The sequence below is a fragment of the Neopelma chrysocephalum genome, unplaced genomic scaffold, assembly GCF_003984885.1.
Source record: "Neopelma chrysocephalum unplaced genomic scaffold, ASM398488v2 Primary Assembly neopelma1_84, whole genome shotgun sequence".
Lineage (NCBI taxonomy): Eukaryota > Metazoa > Chordata > Aves > Passeriformes > Pipridae > Neopelma > Neopelma chrysocephalum.
Window position 1 is genome coordinate 5864585 of NW_020897746.1, and position 21638 is coordinate 5886222.

The following is a 21638-nucleotide window of genomic DNA, read 5'->3' on the forward strand; positions in this document are numbered from 1 at the left end:
CCCCGGCAGCCCCCGCCGCGGGGCCGAGCGCGCCCGCTGCCGGCCCGGAGCGGGGCCGCACCGCCCGCACGGCACCGCCGCTGCCGGGGGAGCGCGGGGTGGTGAAGAGTTCCTTAAAGTCAGGGTGTCCTTTGATGTCTGCTCTCTGTGCGCTTTCAAGCCCGATCAGCAAGAAAGGAGATTTAATCCGTGTGACAGCAGATAACAGGCTCTGAGGGATGTCCAGGTGTTCGGAAGACAAACTACTCGTGGGTAGAATTGCCCTGTTAAGGTTTGGGGCTGGACGTGTTTCAGTGATCTCAGACTTAGGGGGAGGCCAACAAAGCTTGGGAAGAAGGATGTGCCGCTGATAGTGGGCATGAAGAATGCAGAATTTATGGGCCACAGGGACATTTGGCAGAACTCCCAAGATAAGGAAGAAACTAATAAAGCCAACTCAGCAACTGCACTGAATCAGCTCCAACTGGGTAAAAGGTAATTCTGGCAGGGGGAGATTGTGACCACTGACTCACAGCCACAGACTCAAGAGACCCACCACCCCAAAAGACAAGAAAGACTGAGCATGCGGACTAATTAGCATGGGAAGCGAGAGAATCATTAACCAACACGACAGAATACAAGAACTAGGTAACTTGTAGCCAATGTACTTTAATGCCTTTGTTTGCTAAAACATATAAATAGTGAAAACTTTTGAGAGTTGCGTTGGGGCACCATGCCCACCATGCCACTGGCCCCGGGCCCCTGGCCAGGCTGGCAGGAATTTGCAGCTGGACACGTGAAATGGCCCTGCGAAGGAAAGAACTCCCAGCCCAACCCTGTGGGTGGGTGAGATTCACATCCAGTCACATCACCGCATCAAACACCACCTCATGGAAAACCAACCAGTTAACAGCCAATAATCTCAGTAACAACCCAGAAACCCAGTGATCAATATCTCGTTTTACAACAGCTGATACAGCTGCTTCAATCTCTCCACAGTCTCCCTAATCTGAGAGGTGAATTCTCTCTTGGTTGGACTGTTACCCCACGATGTTTCTTCAAAGGGGGAATGCTCAATGGATGTTCTTGCTTTTGCTCCATTGCCACAGGAGCAGAGCTCTCTCCTGACCTGCTGTGGAGAAAGTCAGTGAAAGAGAAAGGAACCTGGAGCAGAGCCAAATTAGTGCTACCCGGTAATGGGATTACAGTGAGGACTAACCTTGAATTCCCTGATCCCTGTGTGATTCATAGTGTACAGGACCTTGCAAAGATGTTTTCACTACTGCAGCACATCTACCCTGTGGATGCATTAGTTAGTTTTTAAGCTGGCAGTAAGTCTTTTCCAACACCCAGAAACCAGCATTAGCTCAGCACAGAGGGAACTGTGACCACAGGGGTCTCTAAGCAAAGGCACCTCAAACCAGCACACAAGGATTTGCCTCATAGAAAGTACAATAAAATCTGCCCAAGTTTAAGGCACCCTCATCTAGGAGATTATAGCAGTTTCTCAAAGTGTGGTATTGTTCCTCCAAAGGTGACCAGAAACTAAAGAGCCCACATCTGAGAAGGGCGGGGTCTAGTCATCCAAGAGCATCTCCCATCCCTCAGCTTTTCACAACAATGTTTGGAGACAAGGAAGGGCCAGAGAAGACCTGCCCCAGGGAATGGTGGGGAAGCCTCTCACTGCCAGATCTCTGAGGAAGGCAGGTGATTGCTGAGCCCTGCATTACCCTGAGATAACAAAGGACTCACATGAAGTGTTGTGCAGTTCCCATCTGTGGCTGGGGGGCACCACATACGGTTCTGCTCCAGAGGGCAAAACCAAAGGGGCTTTGGGGGGACCTGAGTAAGACCCTCTGCATCTCTGGGAAAAGTCCTTGTCTGTGCAGTGCTGCAGGGACTGAAATCTGAGTTTGCACAAATCAAAGAGCTTTTGGCTCTTAGCAAAAACAAACAGGGGTGTAGATGGGTTACAAAACCTACCTGCTTATTTGTGATTAACTTGAAGGCAGATTTTTAAGTCTCCATTAGAAAGGAATAATACCTTATGCAATGGTGTATGAAGTGGTACTACTTCAGGCGGCCTTTGCTTTGACAATTTTTAACAAACATAGCCAAATGTCAAGGTCACCTTAACTTCTGCATAATTCTTGATTTATTTCTTTCTTTAACCAGGATTCACCCTGCGGGCTAATGATTGTTACATGGGAAGATCAAGCCAAAAGTCAGCTTTATCTTTATTTATTAAAGGTGAGGTGTTTGCATCCCAGACATATTTTTTTTTTCCCCAGTGGTTATACAACACTGAGCCCTCAGATGCTCCATCAGCACAGACAAAGATAATTGCTCTGTCCTGTGCTGAAGCAGTGAAAGGACGACTTCTGGCCATGAATGTCACACAGCCTTACATCACCTGTGGGAATCCAGAAACTCACCTTGCTGCTCATTGCAGTGGGACTGACTTGAAGAGATACCTGTGCATGTAGACTAGAAAGATTTCGAAGACAAACCATAACAAAGGGTACATCTGTACTCTCTGCTAGAGGAAGGCTGCAAGAACATCAGCAAGGAGAATGGAGCAGGAACTGCTGAGGGAAGTGGGATGAACATTGTCAATCTAATCCTGATCTGGCAGTCCTTCCCCCTCTGGAGGCCTAAGCTGGCCATGCCGGCCTGGGGATGGAGATTATTCCCAGACCCTTTGTGGATCCATGTGTCCCCTCTGCAGATCTATGTGTCCCCTCTGCAGCCATGGCCGATTTTTCACATTTCAAGGACAAAAATCTCCCTTTCCCTACCAAAGAAAACACTGTCACTGCTGCCACTGAACAAACTCCTTGCGAACAAGATGCACATGGGGGAAAATCCTTCCTATTTCTAAAATCAGAGGTCTGGTGACAGTTGGTATTTCACTCTGTTAGAGCACATTTATGGCTTTGGTGTCTGAGATTCACCGTTCTGAGGCCAATATTGATGTTCTTGTTCATCAGCACTGTTATGCTCGGCATGGTACAGACACCGTGTCCAGGCACACTAATTCCAGCTTCCACCCAGGCAGAGCTGCAAAACGCCTACAGAAGCAGCCCATGTCTCAGGCCAGCACTGACAGCACTGTTTGGTTAATGCCCATGTGGTATTCAAAAGACACAGAGCATTTTTGGGCTCAAAGTTATACTCCAGCCCTTTCATTAGGATTAATTAGCTGTTGGCCATTGCTGCAGGCCGTGGCCAGACAGGCTGTCAGTCGTTTCACGTGGGGAAGGATGATGTGTCACCTGCTCAGCATCAGTGCTGCTGCAGAGCTCAGCACTACCGTGCTCCTCACCCGGTGCCTGCCCGCACCTCTGCTCTTGGTGAGGGGCCTCATCCCTGGAGCAGCTCTGCAGTTCCCAGCTGGTCTCTCCTCCTCCCATGGGAGGGCGCACGAGCCAGGGAGTGCCTGAAGCTGTTAGTGGGGTGGTAACTGATAACTCCTTGAGTGGATAGTGCTGGAGGTCGGCTGGTCTCTCCGGGGCTCAGGCACCAAGTGATACAGGTGGAGAAAAGTGGTGTTGGTTGTCTCGCACCGAAGTCCACCTCCGCTCATTTGGGTGGAGGGGCTCATTCGGGGTGGTTGGGGCCAGGCAAAAACAGACTGATGGGGCAAGCCGGGAAGAAGAATGGAGTGGGAATGTACAGGGGAGGAGGTGCGGTGCAGGGCTTGGGCAGTGGACTGGCCGAGGACGGGGCAGATGCCTGGCGGGACCCCGCGCCGCCAGCCGTGTGCCGGGGGCTCCCTCTGAGCCCCCATCCCCGCACTCGGCTGGGCGCTTTCCCTGCTCCCCATCCCACCGGGCACTTCCCCGCGGCCGGCGGAGGGTCCCGGGCCCCCGCAGCCCCCGAGGATGGGGCGGAGCGGGGCCGGGGCGGGCCGGGCACCGCCCCCGCGCTCCGAGCGTTGGGACGGGACGGGTCGGGCCCCGTCGATTGTCCCGGTCCTGCCGCCGCTGGAGGAATGGCCGCGGCCCGGCTGGCAGCGCTGCCCCGGCATGGGCTGCGGGTCCTGCGCCGGGCGGGCGGGAGGCGGGGAGCCCCGCCGGGAAGGTAGGGATGGGCTGGGGACCGGGAGGGAGTGTGGGGGAACGGGGGTGCGGGCTATAGGGGATGGGTGGCTATAGGGAACAGGGGGCTGCGGATGAGAAGGAATGGGGGTTATAGAGGGTGGAGGGCGGTGGGGACTGGAGATGGGGGACTGTGGGGCATAGAGGCTGCAGACCATGTGCGATGGGGGACAGGGGCTATAGGGCAGCTGCCGGTTGATGTGGGTGTCCAGCCAGGCGAGTTGCCGCATGCGGGGAGGGCAGGTTCATCTCGGTGTGTGTCACCGTGCCTTGGCTCCCCTAAAGCCCCTCCACAATGAGAGACGGCAGGCTGCACCCCCTGGGTCTGCTCCCCCAGCCTGGGAGGGGACCGGGGGAAGGGAGGAGCCCTGCGCAGTTTATGGAGGGATGTTCAGCCCAGGGCTGAACTTTCTTTGTGCAGCAGCTGCATCCTGATTTCAGTAACATCAAACATATCAAATGGCTTCTTCACCCTCCTTGAGCGCTCTGACTTGCAGGCAGTGTCCCTGTCCCTCTGCGGTCCTGCAGAGCCCCGGGTGGGCAGGGTGGTGGGGGACACAGCAGATCCAGGGCACCAAGGAGCTCTGGGGGGAGTCAGGACAGTTCTTTATTTTGCTTTCCTTCAGTGCTGCCTCTTGGAGCGAGTTTGTGTGAAAGAACAGCAATGGGAAGGCAACTGGCTTTGGGAAAGGCTCTGAAGGATTAGCTGATATTCAGAGCCTAATACTCACCGGGAGGAATGACTTCCAGTAAGCAATTCCCCAAGAACCACGAGGGTTCCTTGTTTTTCCACAGACAGGGTGTTTCTTTTCAGCAGGTTTGACATTAGGAGTGAGGTGACTAAAGCTACCTCATCGTGGATGCTCCAAGATTCCTTCTCAAAATCCTAGGAAATTGGATGAGAAGGGAAGCATGACAGAGAGTTCACTACAGTTCACTCCAGCCCAGAAGTGAAACTGTAGGACAGGAACACAAAGCCCTTGGAGAAAAAGACCACAAATTTAGACAGTAAAGTCTTTCTAGTAACATTATAAAAAAAAATTATTAAATTCTGCTCCTAGGTGTATTTATCCTTTTGAAAGGAAGAGTGTTGAGGGCAGAGAAACACAGTAAAAAACATAACCAGGAAGTCCAGAAAGTTGCTGCAGAAGGGATCTGAAAACCCTGGGAACTTAATCCTTCCTCAAACCAAAACAAACAAAAAAAAATGGGAACCTAGTTAACTCTTTAGTCAACAGAGCAAAGAAGAGGGGAGGTCAGAGCAGGGCTAACTTTCACCACCCTTTTATTGCAGTCACATGACACAAAAGACACAAAAGCTCTTGCTTTGTGGGGAGAAGCTCCTGATAGATGTCCGTGAGCAAAGGAACTGGTAGGAGAGTCCATGAACCTTTCTGAGTGTGAACTCTGTCGTGAGGACAGTTCCTTAGCCGTGGGAGGGCGGAGGGACTGGTCAGGTCAATGTCCTTCACGCTGTACAGGGGACAGGAGGTGACGCCTCTGCCTTGTGTTCCTCTCTCATCCCCTTTGATCATTTCTGTAGAGACTGATGAAGAGTTAAAGGTGAAAACAGAGCTGGTTATCTTATATCAACAACTCCAGACTGTTTATTGGGGCTGTTCAGAGATAAGTACAAATAGCTTCTAGGATTAGTCCAGAGTGCTTGCTTCACTCTGATCCTTCTGTCAGGCAGGAGAGCTCTCTGGGATTGCTGGGATTTGGCTGCTCTCCTGCCTTTTGCGTGGAACAGGAGGGGGATGTATTTTTCTTGGGTCCCTGATGTCTCTCTGTTCAGTTGTGCTGCTGAACTTCAGGGTCATGGAATTTTGCGGGAACAGCCTGGAGATGAGGCTGGCTCGTTTGCAGGCACTGCAGGCTGTCTTGCTGCTGAAATGTGTTGCTAACAGAAGACATGTGCTCTCCAAAAATCATGTCTTACAGTCTGTGCTGACACCCAAGAGCGAGTAGAGTTTTATTTGCTCTCCTCTAGCTGAGTCAGGGAAATGAGAGCTGCTGTAATATTGGACCATTGGTCTTGTTTTATCTCCAGCAGCACCGGATGCTTTGTAGGAAGAGGTGAAGGGTGAATTACTTGTTTTCTGTAACAAAGATGAACACAAAGATTATTTCTGAATCCTTTGGATCCTTTCTTTGTAGAGATCTCTTGATACATTATTTCAGATCAGATATATGCACTTCTGTAGGTGGTGGGCAGGAGGGAGACCAACCCCGCGTGATTTCCAGCACAATGCTGCTGATTATGAACATATCTTGTATCTGCCTCATTCCTTCCATTCCTGACCCCCAGTGCTTCCAACAGCCTGCTGTGTTTTGTCTCATGCCTTTCACTTTTGCCACTGCCAGCAAAGAAATGATACAGAAATGTTGAAGCACATGTGAACATCAGACCACAATTTGGGGAGCTCAGACTCAGTGGCAGTTGTGAATTTTGCTTTAATGGATTTGAAGAAATTATGAGTTATTGCTTTGAGAGGAGCTTGTGACTCTGGGTTATGAGCATGAGATATCTTAGCCGCTAATTTCAGGGCTGCTGATGCTTTCATTTGAAAATGTGAATGCTTGAGACCTCTGAGAGCAAGCTGGACGTGTGTTCACACTGTGGGGGAAACCAGCAGTGTTTTCATGGTGTTTTGGAGCACGGGGATTTATAATGACATCTTTTACTGTTCTTTGATGCTCTTCCATCCCCCTATTCAGGGGTAGGGAGGAAGCCAAGTCATGAAGCCTGGACCTTTGTCATTTAGTTCTGCCTTTGTGCCTTCTTGCATTTAGTGTAAAAGTCTGGTTCTGCAAAGTCAGTGAGACCCTTTGTCTCTTCAGGCCTGGAAAAATACTGGGATAGTAATCCCAGAAAGCCTGATCTGTGTAATGCTTTGCCAAGACGTAACAGTGTAAGTTATTACCCTTTTCATTGGCAATGAAGTGTTGTGCAAGTACCTCTTGGAAGGTTGACTGCAGAGAGCAGGAGACTTTCAGCTGGATGGTGTTCAGAGGTGGTTCCCCCCAGTTCATGAAAGGCTTGTGTTGGCTTGCTCCCACTTCAGGCCAGTGCTGAGCCTTGTTGGCTCCCCGTGACCCCTGGACAGTGCTCTGGGAAGTGCTCTTGCGCAACCAGGTCAGGAGCTGCTCCCTGCCTGCTCCGGCCCTGCCCAGAAACTCAGCTGGCAGAGAACAGCAGGGGATTTAGGAACAGGCTCTGCTGAAACTGGAAACAACTTGGCTTGAGGGAGATGTGAGTGTGCTTGTCTCCAGTAAATGTTTTAGCAAACAACCTGAGGGTTCTTTGTCCACCTGCTTCTCAGAGACCACCCTGTGACAGGGGCTTCTCGCTGTTTCAACCAACGAGTGTCAGTGGCTGCTGTGGCTTTTACTGCTTTCCCAGGAGTGTATGTCCTCTTGGGCTTAGGGAGAGCTTTTTCAGCCTTTATTTTATAGAACCTGTATTTATAAAAACTTTTCTTCTGCAGAGCTTTCTTTTCATCTGCTAGTTTATTTATGTGCCTTGCCCAAGAGCTTTCAAACAGTAGATGATAGTTCAATTTAGCACTTGTCCTCCCTGCTCCTCCCCGGGCAGCTCTACAGCCTTGATGTGAGTTGCCCAAGAGCTCTGAGAAGAGAAATGTCTGAACAGAGCCCAGTGGGAGTTGCACAATCCTCCATCTGCCGAAAAGTAGTGGGGGGAAGAGGGTCAAGTTATTCGCTTGGCTCTTGGAGCAAAACTCCCCCTGAAGGTATCGTGACTGAACTTCACCGCACAGAGGAGGTAACTCCATGCTGGGGCTTGTTTCTTGTGGGCAGGAAAACAAATCTTTTGTGGTAAATGGCATTGAATCTTTGCAGAATATTGATCCCATAATGAATGGAGGAAAATTGAGTTTAGGCTGAGCTGGTTTTACTGTCTAATGCAGGGATCCCCCCATTATCCATTGAATCTGCAAACACAGCCTCTGAGCTATGCACCGTAACTCAGTGCTCCTTTCCTGCCCGGGACCTTGCTCTGCTCACACCCCTCCAGTTCTCCTCCAGTGTTTACTGTAGGGATCATCTCCTCCCTGCTGTGTTATTGCCTCTGCACTTCTCATTTTACGGATGCTGTCTGCAGTTCTATAAATTCCTTGTGTTCCAGCTGGCAGAGACAGAGCATGTACAGTGCTTGCTGTTGTTTACACAGACCATTCCTTTGCAGATGCCTCAGTTACAGCTGAACTTCTCTGAACTCTTTTAAACAGTCTTTATTCTGCAGGATTAGACTCTTCCCTGCAGACCGTTTTGAAGACTGATCTCTAATTTTAATTTTCCCTTTCTCAGTTGTCTGCTCTTTTCAGCCAATTGTATCTACAAACTGGGAATTTATCTACAAACTGGTTTGGTAGTGTTCCTTCTCAGTTATTTATGTTGCAGAAAGACCCAGCCCAGTTGCCATCTCAGTAAACTGCAGAGTCCATAGTCTGTCCAGATGTCCTGACTTGTCCGTGTAGTTTTCACCGCAGGTGGATGATGGTAGGACCAGGCTGTGCCCAGTCTGCAGGGCTGGTGGAGGCTCCTTCCCCACCAGGGAGCAGGGTTCTGATTTCCCACAGAGGGATGGAGACTCTGCAGGAATGTGCTTCCTGTACTCCTGATGCCGTCGGCAGGTGGATAATCCCTACGGGTGGGGAGAATTGTGTGGACAGGTTGTATTAAATACACTCTTCTCCTTTTCTTTCACAGTGCCCTGCATACAAAGGCGCCCTCTGTCTGCCCTGGAGTGACCAACAGCTATGTCCAGGGGCCCTTAGACGTTCCCCTTCTCGACAAAACTGTGGGCCAGTGCCTGGAGGAGACCGTCGAGCGGTTCCCCGACCGCGAGGCCTTGGTGTTCTACCGGGATGGGGTTCGGAGGACGTTTGCCCGGTTCAAAGAGGAGGTGAGTGCCTGGTTCACCCCTCAGGGAGCACACGAGGGTGTGTAACCTCAGCAGACACGATGGATAAATGGAAAATGGTTTCATTGCTCAGCTCAGGACTGAGGTGTGTTGTGTGTGGAGAGGGAGCATCGTGTCCCCAGCGTGCACCAACGGGCACGTGCTGCCTTTGTCCTCTTTGGAATGTGGAGATGAAAGGGAGGAGGCAACGTGTACAAAATGCTTGTTGAATATCCCAGAATGAACTTTCATACCTTAAAATTATCATCTCTATCTGATGGGTTGTGGGCTGAGTCAGTGTTTTCTCTACTGGAGTAGACTCCACCTTCTGTATTAGTCATTCAGAGATCCTGGGTGTGTGGAAGTTTTTTATCTAAGCCCAAAAGCAATGGAGCAAAGTCAAGGACTAGGGCTCAATATTACATGCACAGATGTGTGGGGGTGTATCTATATGTATGTGTGCATACTGCTTACAAATATATGTTTAGCTGTTTTCAAAATTGAGGGACAATATTTCAAGGCTAACTACCTGGAAATTTTCTGTTAAATGTATGATATGATCTTGGATAGGAGGAGTTATTTTTTTCTGAGGTCTTTTTTAGGCTTAGTATGGTTTGGGTCACATCCATTTGGATAAACAAGATTAGCTGTGTTCACCCTGATTTTAAGAAGTAGGCTGTAATTCCAAACTAAATCAGAGAATACCTATTCTTCAAATTCATATCTCCTACAAGGTAAATTTCATAAATTCATTTGAGAACACAACAAAACTATAAAAACTTTCCTGAATGTCTCAGAATATTTATTCATACATCTGCACACCTGACACACACTTACCATCTCAAAAAATAAAGTAGTTGTTAATACAGTGGCTGAATACAAGTTAATGAATCACTGAATCACAGAATCATTAAGATTGGGAAAGATCTCCAAGATCATTGAGTTCAATCTTTGACTGATCCCCACCTTGTTAACTAGACCGGAGGACACTGAGTTCCACGTCCAGTCGTTTCTTGAACTCCTCCAGGGATAGTAAATCCACCACCTCCCTGGGAAGTCCTTTCCAATATTTAACAACCCTTTCAGTGAAGAAATTCCTCCTAATGTCCAACCTGACCTTTCCCTAGTACAGTTTTCCTTTTCTCCTGTTCCTTGTTCCTTGGGAGCAGTGCCCGACCCCCCCTGGCTCCCCCCTCCTGTCAGGGAGTTGCAGAGAGTGAGAAGGTCCCCCCTGAGCCTCCTTTTCTCCAGGCTGAGCCCCCCCAGCAACCTCAGCTGCTCCTCATAGGACTTATGAGGATAGGAACCCCAAACTGGTCAAAAATCACACTATACAATTTTCTTTACTCAAGTCCTTTTCAAGGTAAGTGATATCCCAAAAGGGAGGCAGATCCAACTCTGTGGATGAGCCCAGCATGTGGCTTTAGTCCTCAGTGTAGTTGATGAGGAGCCAGGCACTAAGTAGTCCTAGAGCAAGAATTAACTTACAACAATTTGTACCTAATTGCCCATTTTGGTTTCCTTCCTGCTTTATGGTATTGTTCCAGGCTTGTTATTTCTGTGCTTTCAGTCAACCTGCTGAGCAGGTCTGTGCTCTGGGGCTCAGAAGCTGCTGCAGCCATAGGCTGATGGGCTGTGCAGGGGAGGTACATTCTGTCCCATTTCAGTTGCAAAGACGATGCTTTTTCCCCAGAAAGCAGTGCCTGGAGACAAATATGCCCCACTACATCCCATGTGTGATCCTCAGGCTCTTGTCCTGTGTTTTACAGGTGGACCAAGCAGCAGCTGGGCTTCTGGCTCTTGGCCTGAAGAAAGGAGACCGACTGGGGATGTGGGGACCCAATAAATACGAGTGGGTTCTCATGCAGTTTGCAACGGCCCAGGCAGGAATCATCCTGGTAAGGAGTGTGCTGTGTCTGGGTTTTTAGCAGTCTGTTGGGAAAGGAAACAAAGAAGCGATAGGAGATACTGGAGAATAAAGTTTGTTGTCTCTTTTTTTCATGCTCTTACCTGGCATGCTGTCTATAACTGAATGCAGTATTTAAACAAGATCTGTGCAGCTCTCTGCATCTTTGTCCTCCACTCTGTAGGGCAACACACTGCAGAGGATGGAGCAGCAAGAAACTACTGTGAACTAGCTTGCAGCAGCTGATGACAGAAGGAGATGTGCTTTTGCCTACAGGACCACTTTTTGTGGGATGCTGCTGTCCTAGCCCATTACCAACTGGTTAAGTCCCTTCCAAATGTATTGCTCCAAGGCACAAATGCTCATTTAAAAATCTAGTCCAAGCTGCATATCCCCAAAGACAATTTTAATTTGATAATATGACCTGGCATATTCACCAAAATGCACCTTATTTGGGGAGTAAGGTCTAAACCCAGCCTTGTGGTCTGTTCTCTTCATCCTGGTTTAGCCCAGTGTCTGCAGGAACAGGGTGGAGGAGTGTGGCTCAGTATGAACCTGGGGGTGAACTCAATTCCAGCAGCCAAAACTGCTTCTGTGGAGAGCTGGACTGGAGAAAGTATTTCATGGTTGTCCATCAAGAATCCTGACTTGCACTCGAGTTTTGATCTAGTTTAGTGGATTGACTGTCTGCCAGTGGGACAGGAGGTCTGGTTTCTGTTTCTGAAACTCTGTTTTGACTGTGTGACCTCCCTCACATAAATCTCTTTTGGGACTGTTTTCTTTTGTGCAATCACAGAATTTGGATTTTCTTTTTCTGTGGATGTGGAATCCCTCTAGTGGTGAGCTCTTAGTTTTGTGTGTTGGAGGAGAGGCTCTGAGTGTGGCTTATCCCTGGGAGAACTTTTCTCTTGGAATATGTACTGGGGGGAGGATTTTCAAGGCAAGGGTAACTGGGTAACTCTGATCAACTTTCTTGTTTCTTCCTCCTCAGGTGTCTGTGAATCCAGCCTACCAGGCCTCTGAGCTGGAGTTTGTCCTCAGGAAGGTTTGTATGGCACTCACTAATTGATTTGTTGTGAAAACACCTACAAGCAGCATCTGGAAGAGTGGGGACATGGTACAGATGAGCTTCTGCTTGGGCATATTGGGGATAACTGGGCTAGTGGTGGGTGTGTAGAGGGGACAGTGACCAAGGGGACAAAGCTGCAGTTCAGTGGTCACAGATGTTGCTGTTCCCTGTGGCTGCCACCCTCTCTGTTTGATGGACACTTCTGCCTCCTTCTCATCCCTCTCTCTCCCTTCTAACAGCCATGTATTGCCTATATTACCCCAGCCCAACCTATCTGTCACCAGTCATTTACTAGGGAATGAGATAAAAAAGGCAAGATGAGATATCTCCTCTTTGCCCCTCCTGCTCGGGGTAAAATCACCTTGAAAGTAGAACCTCAGAAAGGACCAGCCTACTTGGTAGCTTGATTTCTCCTTCCCAGGTTTGTCTGATGTCTGGCTGGCCCTGGGTTTAAACTGGTTTAAGTCCTAGGTATTGCCACTGCTTACCATCTTTCTGCTGTCTGATCCTGGCCACCTCAGCTACCCTCATACACCTGCCTGAATTTGAGCCTGCAATGTGCAGAGCACCAATCAATTTGAACTGCTCAGGCTCCTTAGCTTAAATAATGAGGAATTCGGGTTATTAAATGTTTGATAGCTAAAAATTAAGATTAAGAAGCTAATTTGTTCACATGTTGTTTGTTCAGCTTTAAATCAAAAGGGGAGGGAACACTTCTGAGTGTTCCCAGCAGCATCCAAGTTTTTTGTTTTGCCTAGAAAGTGGATAATTTCTAGCAATTGAGGGAGACTTTTCTCTTGTATCAGTAACTCTCTAATTGGGTCATGGGGCTGCAGTTTGAATTCTCATTTCATCCTTCATTTAAGCCTCTCACAGCTCTCGCTGGCGACATTCCTGTTCTCGTGTGTAGGCGTTGAACCCAGTGCTGCAGTGGAGCACGTCTCTTCCAGGGTGGATGTCCTCCTGCTTCTCTCACCCTCTGGAATGTGCAGCTCAGTACTTCCCTTTTTCCCCAGCAAGACTTGGCTTTTGTTTTCCTTTCCATCTCCCTGTGTCAGAGTCTGCACTGATTTTCTCCTCCGGTGTAAATCTGGAGTGTCGATGGGGTAAGAGCAGAAATGTACTTCAGCTCCACTGGGGATTGCTCCTGTCTTGCCTTCCCAGGTTTGCCAGCATTCCCAGCTTTTCTATGCACCTTTGGCGCTGGGATCTCTCATTTTCCTCACCCCCCTAATGATTTGTTTGTGTTTGTTAATTTGCACAACAAAATTCCTGAAGGCTTTAGGGCTTTGCCTGTTGGATCCTGTCCGCCTGTGTGGTCCCATTGTTGCCCCATCAGGTTCCCTCCCTTTGGTGTATATGGAAATGAATGCAGAATAACCATTCCTTGCATTCCTACTGTATTTCCAGGGCTTTGCAAAAGCAAACTGGTGACAGGTTTCATGTTCTAGGTTCTTGGAAGACAGGTCTGCTGCCATTCAGGTTGAAACCAAGTGGGAGGTGCCCAGCCAGAGACCCTTATCTCGTACAGCATCAGCCCTGCAAGCTCCTCTCCTCACATAGTATCTGTTTTTCAGAGCTGGTTCAACCAGAACTCTAGTTTGAAGGAATTAATAGTAAAAAGTTACAAAGGCCCAAAACAGACTCAGTCCCCTGGGTGCTGGACAGCCTATTCCAGAAAATAGAGCAAATGTTTATCTTCCTTTCTGACAAAGCCCAGAGGGTACTTACAAATTATTTATTGGCATAACCTTGGTCTCCTCATTTCCCAGACTTTGGGAAAATAATGAAAACAGCCAAGTAAATCATTTCTGTAAATAGTTTATTTCTCAAGAATGCATTTTTTGGAAGATGAAAGCAGTTTGCAAATCTGGGTCAAATTCAGCAAATCTCCTCTGCTGAAAAAGAAATAAAAATTCTTGGAGTAGTTAAGGCACTTTGTTTTGGGATTATGTAAATGTAAGGGTTGAATGAAAAATGTTTTAATTTTCAAAATAGCTAACTCTTTAAAAAGAAAAGGAACACCTTATGAAAAAACTCCCACAATAAAATCTTGGCTTGGCCTTAGAGGCAGGCTTTAGGTTTCCTTGTTTTTCCAGAGTTCCTCAAAATTCCTTATTTCAGACCAACACAAATTAATTTGTTTTAACTTTATTTATTTATTCATATTTTGGGACTGTTTTGTTTTTTTTTTTTTGTTAGTGTTGAGACTCATAATCTGAAAAATCAGTTGCTTGCCTTGTGCTCACAACAAGTAGTGTTGATCCTGGGCAAAGAGGGAACCTCAGGCTGCAGCTCTGCTCTCTTGCCCAGCAAAAATCAACCAGCCCATCCTGATCCCAGCACCGAGGAGGAGCAAAGCACTGGCTGCATGCCTGGATCCAGGCTTGGAGTGCTGGATGTGCTGTGACAGCACCCTGCCCTGCCCTTGGCGGGTTTTATGAATGCACAGACGTTTGCTTTTATCCTCAGTGAACCTCCCTGTGGTTCCTCTGTTGGTGGTGGCTGCTCTTTATCGTGTCCTGACCATCAGCCCAATGTGACTTCTCATGAGTTTCTGTCTCCCTCCACAGGTTGGCTGTAAGGCACTGGTGTTCCCCACTCAATTTAAAACACAGAAATACTATGATATTCTGAAGCAGTCGTGTCCTGAGATAGAAAAATCCAGTCCAGGGGGAATAAAGAGCGAAAGGTGAGTTAGGAGCATCTGATGTTTTTGCACTGACCCCACAGCCGTGTCCTGCCTTGTGTCCCCTCAGCTGCACAACACAGGCTTTGGTGAAAGGAGGACCTGTAATTTGTCTCATCTGAAGAGAAGTTAGGCTGGCCTGGAGGTTTGCCCTGAGCAGTGTGCACCTGTGTGGGCAGTTTTCTCCTTGTTCTGTTATTGCTGATGCTGTTTTTCTCTCTACCAGGCTACCTGACTTATCCACTGTTATCATGTTGGACTCCAAGCTGCCTGGCACCTTCCACATGGATGAAGTGATGCAGGCTGGGGACAGCAGCCATGTGAAGCAGCTAAGAGCAGTGGAGCAGACCCTGTCCTGCAATGACCCCATCAACATCCAGTTCACTTCAGTAGGTGCCCTGCCTGCTCCATGTGGTTGAGTTTCTTACTGGGGACATGGGGAAAGATGTGTGTGGTGCTGAGCATCCCATTTCCTTTGCCTTCTGCTCTCTGAAAACAAGCTTCCAGTTTCTGCTGTAGGATGGAAGAAGTGTTCTAGCATTTCCCCTTACTTCTTCCATTCTTGCTGCTCAGTCCTCTGTCAAGGGCTGATGGAAATGAAAGGGTGTCAGGTGAATTCTGTTCAGCTGAATTTTCATTGTTTTTAGTGTGGTTTGGGATTCAGATTCCCTTAAAGAAGAAAAAACGGTCTTCCATGTCTGATTGGAGAATGAAGTGCAAGATCACCCCAGGGTCTTCCTGGGAAATCTCTGCAGAGCACACGTAGCTCGTCCTCAGAAAAGGTGTCATCACTGCATAATGCTCTGTGTCTTCCAGGGCACAACGGGAAGCCCCAAAGGAGCCACCCTCTCCCACAGGAACATTGTGAATAATGCCCATCTGGTCGGTCTGAGGCTGGGGATCGCACAGCAGGTGGGTTTTGGTGGTGACACGTGTGGAGGGTGTTGGTACTTGCTCAGAGACAGGGCAGGATGTTTTGCTGCAAATGACATTGAGGGATGTTAATGCACAGCATTTTGCATTTCAGTGGAGTTCATTGATGATTCATTTCAGTTTCATGTGAAGGGTTTTTTTGGGGGAAAAAAAAGAGCTATCATTTTGTGGGGGAAAAATCATGAAATTATTCACTTTTCGTTTTGGTGAATACTTATTTCAAATAATTACAAGACTGAGTGTTAGTTTTGAATTCTGTTGAATGAGGTTTTAATTTGGTTTACATGGCTTCATTTAATGTCATGTTTACAGTCTCATAACTCTTATCAGGGTACGACCTCTCTGTTTGTACTTTCTTTTAAAAATTGTTAAAGGCAAATATTTTCTTTTGAAGTTCTGAATTATTTATTTCTAACATATCAGCTTTGATCCATAAAATAGATGAGTTGTTTCAATCAGTCTTCAGAGTCTTTGGTGTTTAAAAAAAAAAAATAAAATTAATAGCATGTGCCAAGTCCTGAATATTTCATGCCTGTCACAGCACTCCCACTCTTCTCTTTTGGCATATACTGTGTAAGCAATGACAGACTAAAGAGTCCAGCAAAAAAAAAAAAAGACATTGCAAAATTACAGAATGAAATTTTGACATTAAAAAACTTCCCAAGGTGATTTTTATTAAAGGCAGGAGGTGTCAGAGTCGTGTTCCCACCTAACAGGAACACAGCTGAATGTCAGATTTCCAACAAGCGGATCGGGAAAAAATGGAATGTCTCTCTGCTCAGATCTTTGCTCTTCAGCAGTGAGATGGCTGGACACAGGCTGTGGGGGGTCTCTTCTCCTCACTGTTGTCTCTGGCTGATCCCAGGACCATCGCTTTTGCCTCCCTGCGCCCCTCTATCACTGCCTGGCGTCGGTGGGAGGCTGCATGGTGATGGCCCTGCACGGGTCCTGCTGCATCTTCTCATCTCCCAGCTTCGAGGGGAAGGCTGCGCTGGAGGCCGTGGCTCGAGAGAAGTGAGAGCTCGTTTGTGTCCTGTTACAGAGCAGTTCATGGCTGTGGCTGTGCTTCTTCCCTCGCCTCACCTGCCAGGACATTGCTCACACCCTTCCTTCCAATGGTGGGCGAGTCGGGTTTGCTGGTGCACATATGTGCACAGGCACTTCAGGAGCCAAAATCTGCCTTTCCAGCTGTGCTTGGGAGTGTGTCACACTTCTCCCAAAATTAAAGGATCCACATGGCTTTGGCTGGAAAGCGTAGTGGTGTCTTGGTTTGCTGTGGCTGGTGTGTTTTCACACACCTGCCCTTCTTCTCTAAGTCCAGCTCAGTTGTGTTTCCAGGTTGTTCCTCGAGTGTAACTTGTGAAACAGAAGAGCTGTTGCTGTGTCTGCATCATACATGCACACATGTCTATGTTTATATATTCTTATATATATCTATATAGGTATCTATCTATCTATCTATCTGTATATATCTGTGTGCTGATGATTGGCACATCTGCTGTGCCTGCCTCCATGCTGCTGCTCTGGAGCCCTGTGTAGGGTGGGATGGGATGGGTGCTGAGCTGGGGCTGCCCCCAGTTCTGGCTCTGCAGCTTTGCCTTTTTTTCCCTCCCTTTTCCTCAAGATGCTCCTTCCTCCTCGGCACACCGACCATGTTCATAGACATGCTCTCCCAGCCAGACTTTGACTCCTACGACCTGTCATCTCTCCGGGGAGGTAAGGCACAGAACCCAAATGAAAAAATCCTGAGAAACAGGATATTCCTGGTTCCCTTCTGGGAGGCTGTGTTAAGTTTTGTGAGCAAATGGCTCTTCTGGTGGGAAGAGTTTAGTTGTGCGAGCCTTGTGTTTCCCCTGTTAATTTGATGCTACATTTCCTTTCCCTGGGGAATCCTTAGATCATTCTGTATTTTAGGACTCTTGTCTCATCTTAAGGCAGTCCTAGGAAAGGACCTTTCTGTTTCAGCTGCAAGGGGAGGTATCAGGAATAGCCTGATTTTCCTCAGCTCCCATCTCACCAGCCACCACCGTGTGGCAGCAGATGCTTTCTGTGCTTCAAGGTGGTGCAGTCCCTAAAGCAGAGCCACGCTGGGATTTCTCTCTCTGACCCAAGGTTTCCTGCCAGTTTCTGAAGTCATTGATCCAAGTACTGGAGAGGGTGTGATACCCTGTGCTGGAGCTTCCTCTTGTTGCAGCCAACCTTGAAAATAGTTGAGCTGAAACAGGGAGACCACAGCCCTTTTGAGGCAGTAACAGCACAGAGAGAAGATGGTGCTGGAGCATAAAGAAATATTTAAGCAGTTACCTAATCATCTCTGCTATGTGAAAAATGATCCTGTCTCATCCTGTTCCCCAGAAAAGCCCATATATTACTCCACTCTTCTTCTCTGTCATCCTAGGATGAAACAGGTGGCAGTGGGATCTGCCCTCTCCCAAAAGGGCTGCTCTGTGCAAAGCAGGAGGAAAGGTTTTTGGGTTTATGGTGAGGATTGATGGGAGTGTTTGTCCTGCTAAAAATCTGCACCTCTTTCTCCTCTGAATCTCTCCTTTTTTGGGAACTGCAGCTTGGACTAGGTTTGTGCTGTAGAGTTTATCTTCCGAATGAGTGAACTCTGCCAACCCTTAATTCATTCAGGTAAACTGGCCTTGCTGCAGCCTTTGCTTCTAGAATAACTATAAATAACAATGAAACAAAGTAACTATAAATATAGAAAGTATTTCTACATGAACCATTGTATCCCAGTGATCTTGCCAGCACTGAACTCTGGGAGTGCAGAACCATTTGAGGGACTGCTCCTGGGAATAAATAGATGGTTTCCAAGGTCTTTTCCTCTTTCTTCCAGGAATCATTGGAGGTTCTCCTGTTCCCCCTGAGATCATGAAGACGATTATGACCAAGATGCACATGCCGGAGCTCGTGGTGAGTTGTGGCTGCTGTGACCAGACCTACAAGGGGTGTTTGTCATGGTGAGACCCCAATTTTGGGTGTGTCTGGACCACAGTTGTACCTGGTGGTGCCAAAGTTTCTGGGATCAGGTTGATGGGACCCTCCTCAGCAAGGCCAGGCTGAGGAGAGAAGGTGCAGAGGGGCTGGGAGGCAGAAGGGGGGTTCTGCTTGGTTGTCTTGGGGGTCTGGGGAGAAAGCTTTGTAAGAGGAGGAGACACTGCGTTCAGGGCCATAAACTGAAATTCTCCTGGTGCATTTCAAAACTTTTATAAACATTCTGTTGTCCACACTGCAAGGATGTTGATGGAAGAGGCATTGCTGGTTTGTGTTGGTGTGGGTGGATCCATGTGTCCCTTTTGCTGTGGGGGCTGTCGAGTTGGTTTCACTATCCCAGGTTGCAAGTGGATGCAAAACCTCGTTGCATGTTTTTTTTTTGTTGGATCGTGTGAATGGTGCCATCCACGTGCACAGCACCAGGTGGTGTGTTGCCAGAAGGGCAGCACGTGTTGGGCCACGTGTTCTGCTGCTCCACTGCATGTCCTGACACCCTGGGCCTGTGCAAGAGCATCAGCACATCCTGCACGTGGAGGGGAACGGGCCACCAGCGAGGGAACTGGTGGCACTCCAGGTGACACATTTCCTAGGCAGGTCCTGCTATCTGCAGGTGAATGGCTGAGCAAAAAAAGGATTTTCTTTGTTTTTGTTTTACTCTAAACGAAGTACCACCCTGCTTCTGAAGGCTGAGGAAGCAGGCTGATGTGATGGACAAACACGTGGGACTGGGAGTCAGATTAGGCGTGTTGTTCTTGGCAGACCCCAACTGCACCAGGGTTTTACAGGGACAACTGTGTGTCCTGCCATGGACCAGGGGAATCCAGGGCATCTGTCCTGGAGCCGCCTCAGAGGCAGCCAGGGTTTTTTCCTGGATATGATGCTCTTAATGCCAATCTGATAACACCAGGGGTAACCCTGGTGCTGTTGCTTGAACTCTGTCAGGTGACAGCTACCTATTTTTATAATAAGCTTGAGTTTGGCCTCACAAAATATTTTCAGGCATTACTGCAAATGCCCAGGACTCATTAGGTGTCACATGTTCCTGTTTTGTAGAGGGAGAAATAATAAAACCCTCCCAAACAGTTGTTCTGCCCATGGGATAAAGAGGATTAAGTCTATATTTGTGCCACTGGTCTCATGTTACTCCTGATCCCTCCAGCCCTCAGACAGACACAGAGAGACTTGTTGACTTCATCTTTGCAGCAAGAGCTTTATACAGAAGATGTACATAAGAAAATATACAATTTGATTTCTATATAGGAGACAGAGGAGTTTTCACCCTCTTGAAGGTCATTTACACTCAGTTACAGAGGAATAAATATACATATATTTATATAACTCTTTGGGATTAAAAAACGTAGTTAAATTGAAACTGTGGTGTTGTAATAGCCATGACAATAAACCACAGTCATCCTGGTGTCCTGCTAGATCCTCTGGGGTGTGGGCAGGGAGGAGAGGAGGGGTGCCTGAGCCAGCTGCACGGTGCATACCTTTTCCTCTTGGACGTACATCTTGGTTGACCCCACAGAGTGGGAGGGAATCCAGTCTTCAGATGGCTCCAGTTTTGGGGATTCCCAGTACTGCTTCCCTTAAAGGATTTCTGGCCGACTTAGGGAGATTTTTGCCTTTTGGTGTGGAAGGCAGCTCGGCCTCAGGGCCTCTGGTTCTTGGTCACTGCTTCACTGTCCCCTCAGCCCTGGCCTGCAGGGATCCCCTCCGTGGGAAGGCAGAGGAGTCTCTTTGCATGGGTTGAGACGGATTTTCCTGATCAAGCAGCTGGGGGAGGGATGCTCCTACCTTCCCACTTGCTTCCACTCCGCTGGAATGGGAGAGACAGCGACCAACTGGTTGATGGGGGACGTGGGATGTGTTTCCTCTGGGACAGATGACTGTGTTTTACCAGCAGGATCTAGGTTAGCTTGTCTTAGTAGGGTCATGCATAGTTTAGTTTTTAAAAACGCCTCTTTTAAAATACATAGATGTCGGAAAAGATTGAAAGGGTGGATTCCATCCTGCGATCAGCAGAGAAGCGGGGAGTCGGAGGAGGCTGGAGGTGTTTGGATGTGTCAGAAATGTTTCCTGACAGGGAGGAGAAGCTCAAGGAAGGACTCGGAAGTCAGTAGTTTTCTGATGGTTGAAGTGACCGGTCACCAGGACGGGCCATACCGGGGCCTGCTAGGGTGAAAAAAGAGAGAAGGCCACATCTTTAAGGAGGTTTTTCAAGCACAGCAATAAACTTGTGGCATTTGTCTGTTTATTTTTAAATCAACGAATGAAGCCCATCCTTGGAAGTGAGGAGCTGGGAGTCAAGGAGCTGTTGCAGGTTTCCACAGTAGAGAAGATGGGTTAGTCCTGCCTCTGAGCTCTTCTGCCAGCTTGCTGTGTGACTCCTAAGTATCTTACCCAAAGTGTTGATGGTCAAGGAGCACTTTCTTGGTGAAGTAAAACCCAGAGCAAAACTTTCAAGAGTAGTGAATTATTTTGGTGCCCCAGTTCTGAAAATCCAGGGCAGGTAGAATTTTAGAAACTACCAAGCAGCTTTTAATCTCAGATGTGGTCAGTGACCCCACTCACTGCTCATCCCTGAAATACAGACCCCCTGTGGCTGATAGAAAGCTGCCTGGCTCTCAAGAGGTGCAAGATGAAGTCAGAGGTACTCCATATTCCTTAAAATTCATGCTCACCACGCTGGAGTGGATTTGTATACCTGCATTTTGGCACTGACACCCGAAGGCACTGAGCTTTGTCTTCTGCAAGGCTGGAATAAGTAGTTTTCTATTTCATTAACACTTGTAAACCTGTTTGAGGGAGCTGGATGAAAGGTACTACAGGAAAAAAACAGGCATTATTGGTGTTTTTATGTTGTTTCATGGTTTTCTTACTCTCATCGTGGAGGAGTGAACTGGGATTGAGCTCAAGCAGGGAGAAAAGAAGGTTAAGAAGGGTCAGACCTGTAAATAAAAAATATTTTAAGTATTGTGGTTTAGAAAACTGAAGTTTTTCCGTCCTTAGAGCAGAACTTTACACGCCCTATATGG

General features: G+C 48.0%; 1 protein-coding gene across 2 annotated transcripts in view; it reads left to right on the forward strand.

Annotated features, from left to right (window-relative positions):
• The first annotated feature begins 3394 nt into the window (after positions 1 to 3394).
• The window catches only part of ACSF2 (acyl-CoA synthetase family member 2), a 36677-nt gene continuing 18433 nt past the window's right edge, over positions 3395 to 21638 (forward strand). The window contains exons 1-10 of one of the 2 annotated variants that reach the window (XM_027691748.1): positions 3395 to 3514; positions 8811 to 9006; positions 10773 to 10901; positions 11901 to 11954; positions 14552 to 14670; positions 14894 to 15056; positions 15484 to 15579; positions 16466 to 16614; positions 17225 to 17316; positions 18443 to 18519. In XM_027691748.1, the coding sequence (XP_027547549.1) occupies positions 10833 to 10901; positions 11901 to 11954; positions 14552 to 14670; positions 14894 to 15056; positions 15484 to 15579; positions 16466 to 16614; positions 17225 to 17316; positions 18443 to 18519 (819 nt within the window). In that variant the 5' untranslated portion in view covers positions 3395 to 3514; positions 8811 to 9006; positions 10773 to 10832. Of the gene's footprint in view, positions 3515 to 3949; positions 4063 to 8810; positions 9007 to 10772; positions 10902 to 11900; positions 11955 to 14551; positions 14671 to 14893; positions 15057 to 15483; positions 15580 to 16465; positions 16615 to 17224; positions 17317 to 18442; positions 18520 to 21638 lie in introns of those variants that run through there. The other variant, XM_027691747.1, reaches the window with a different exon arrangement.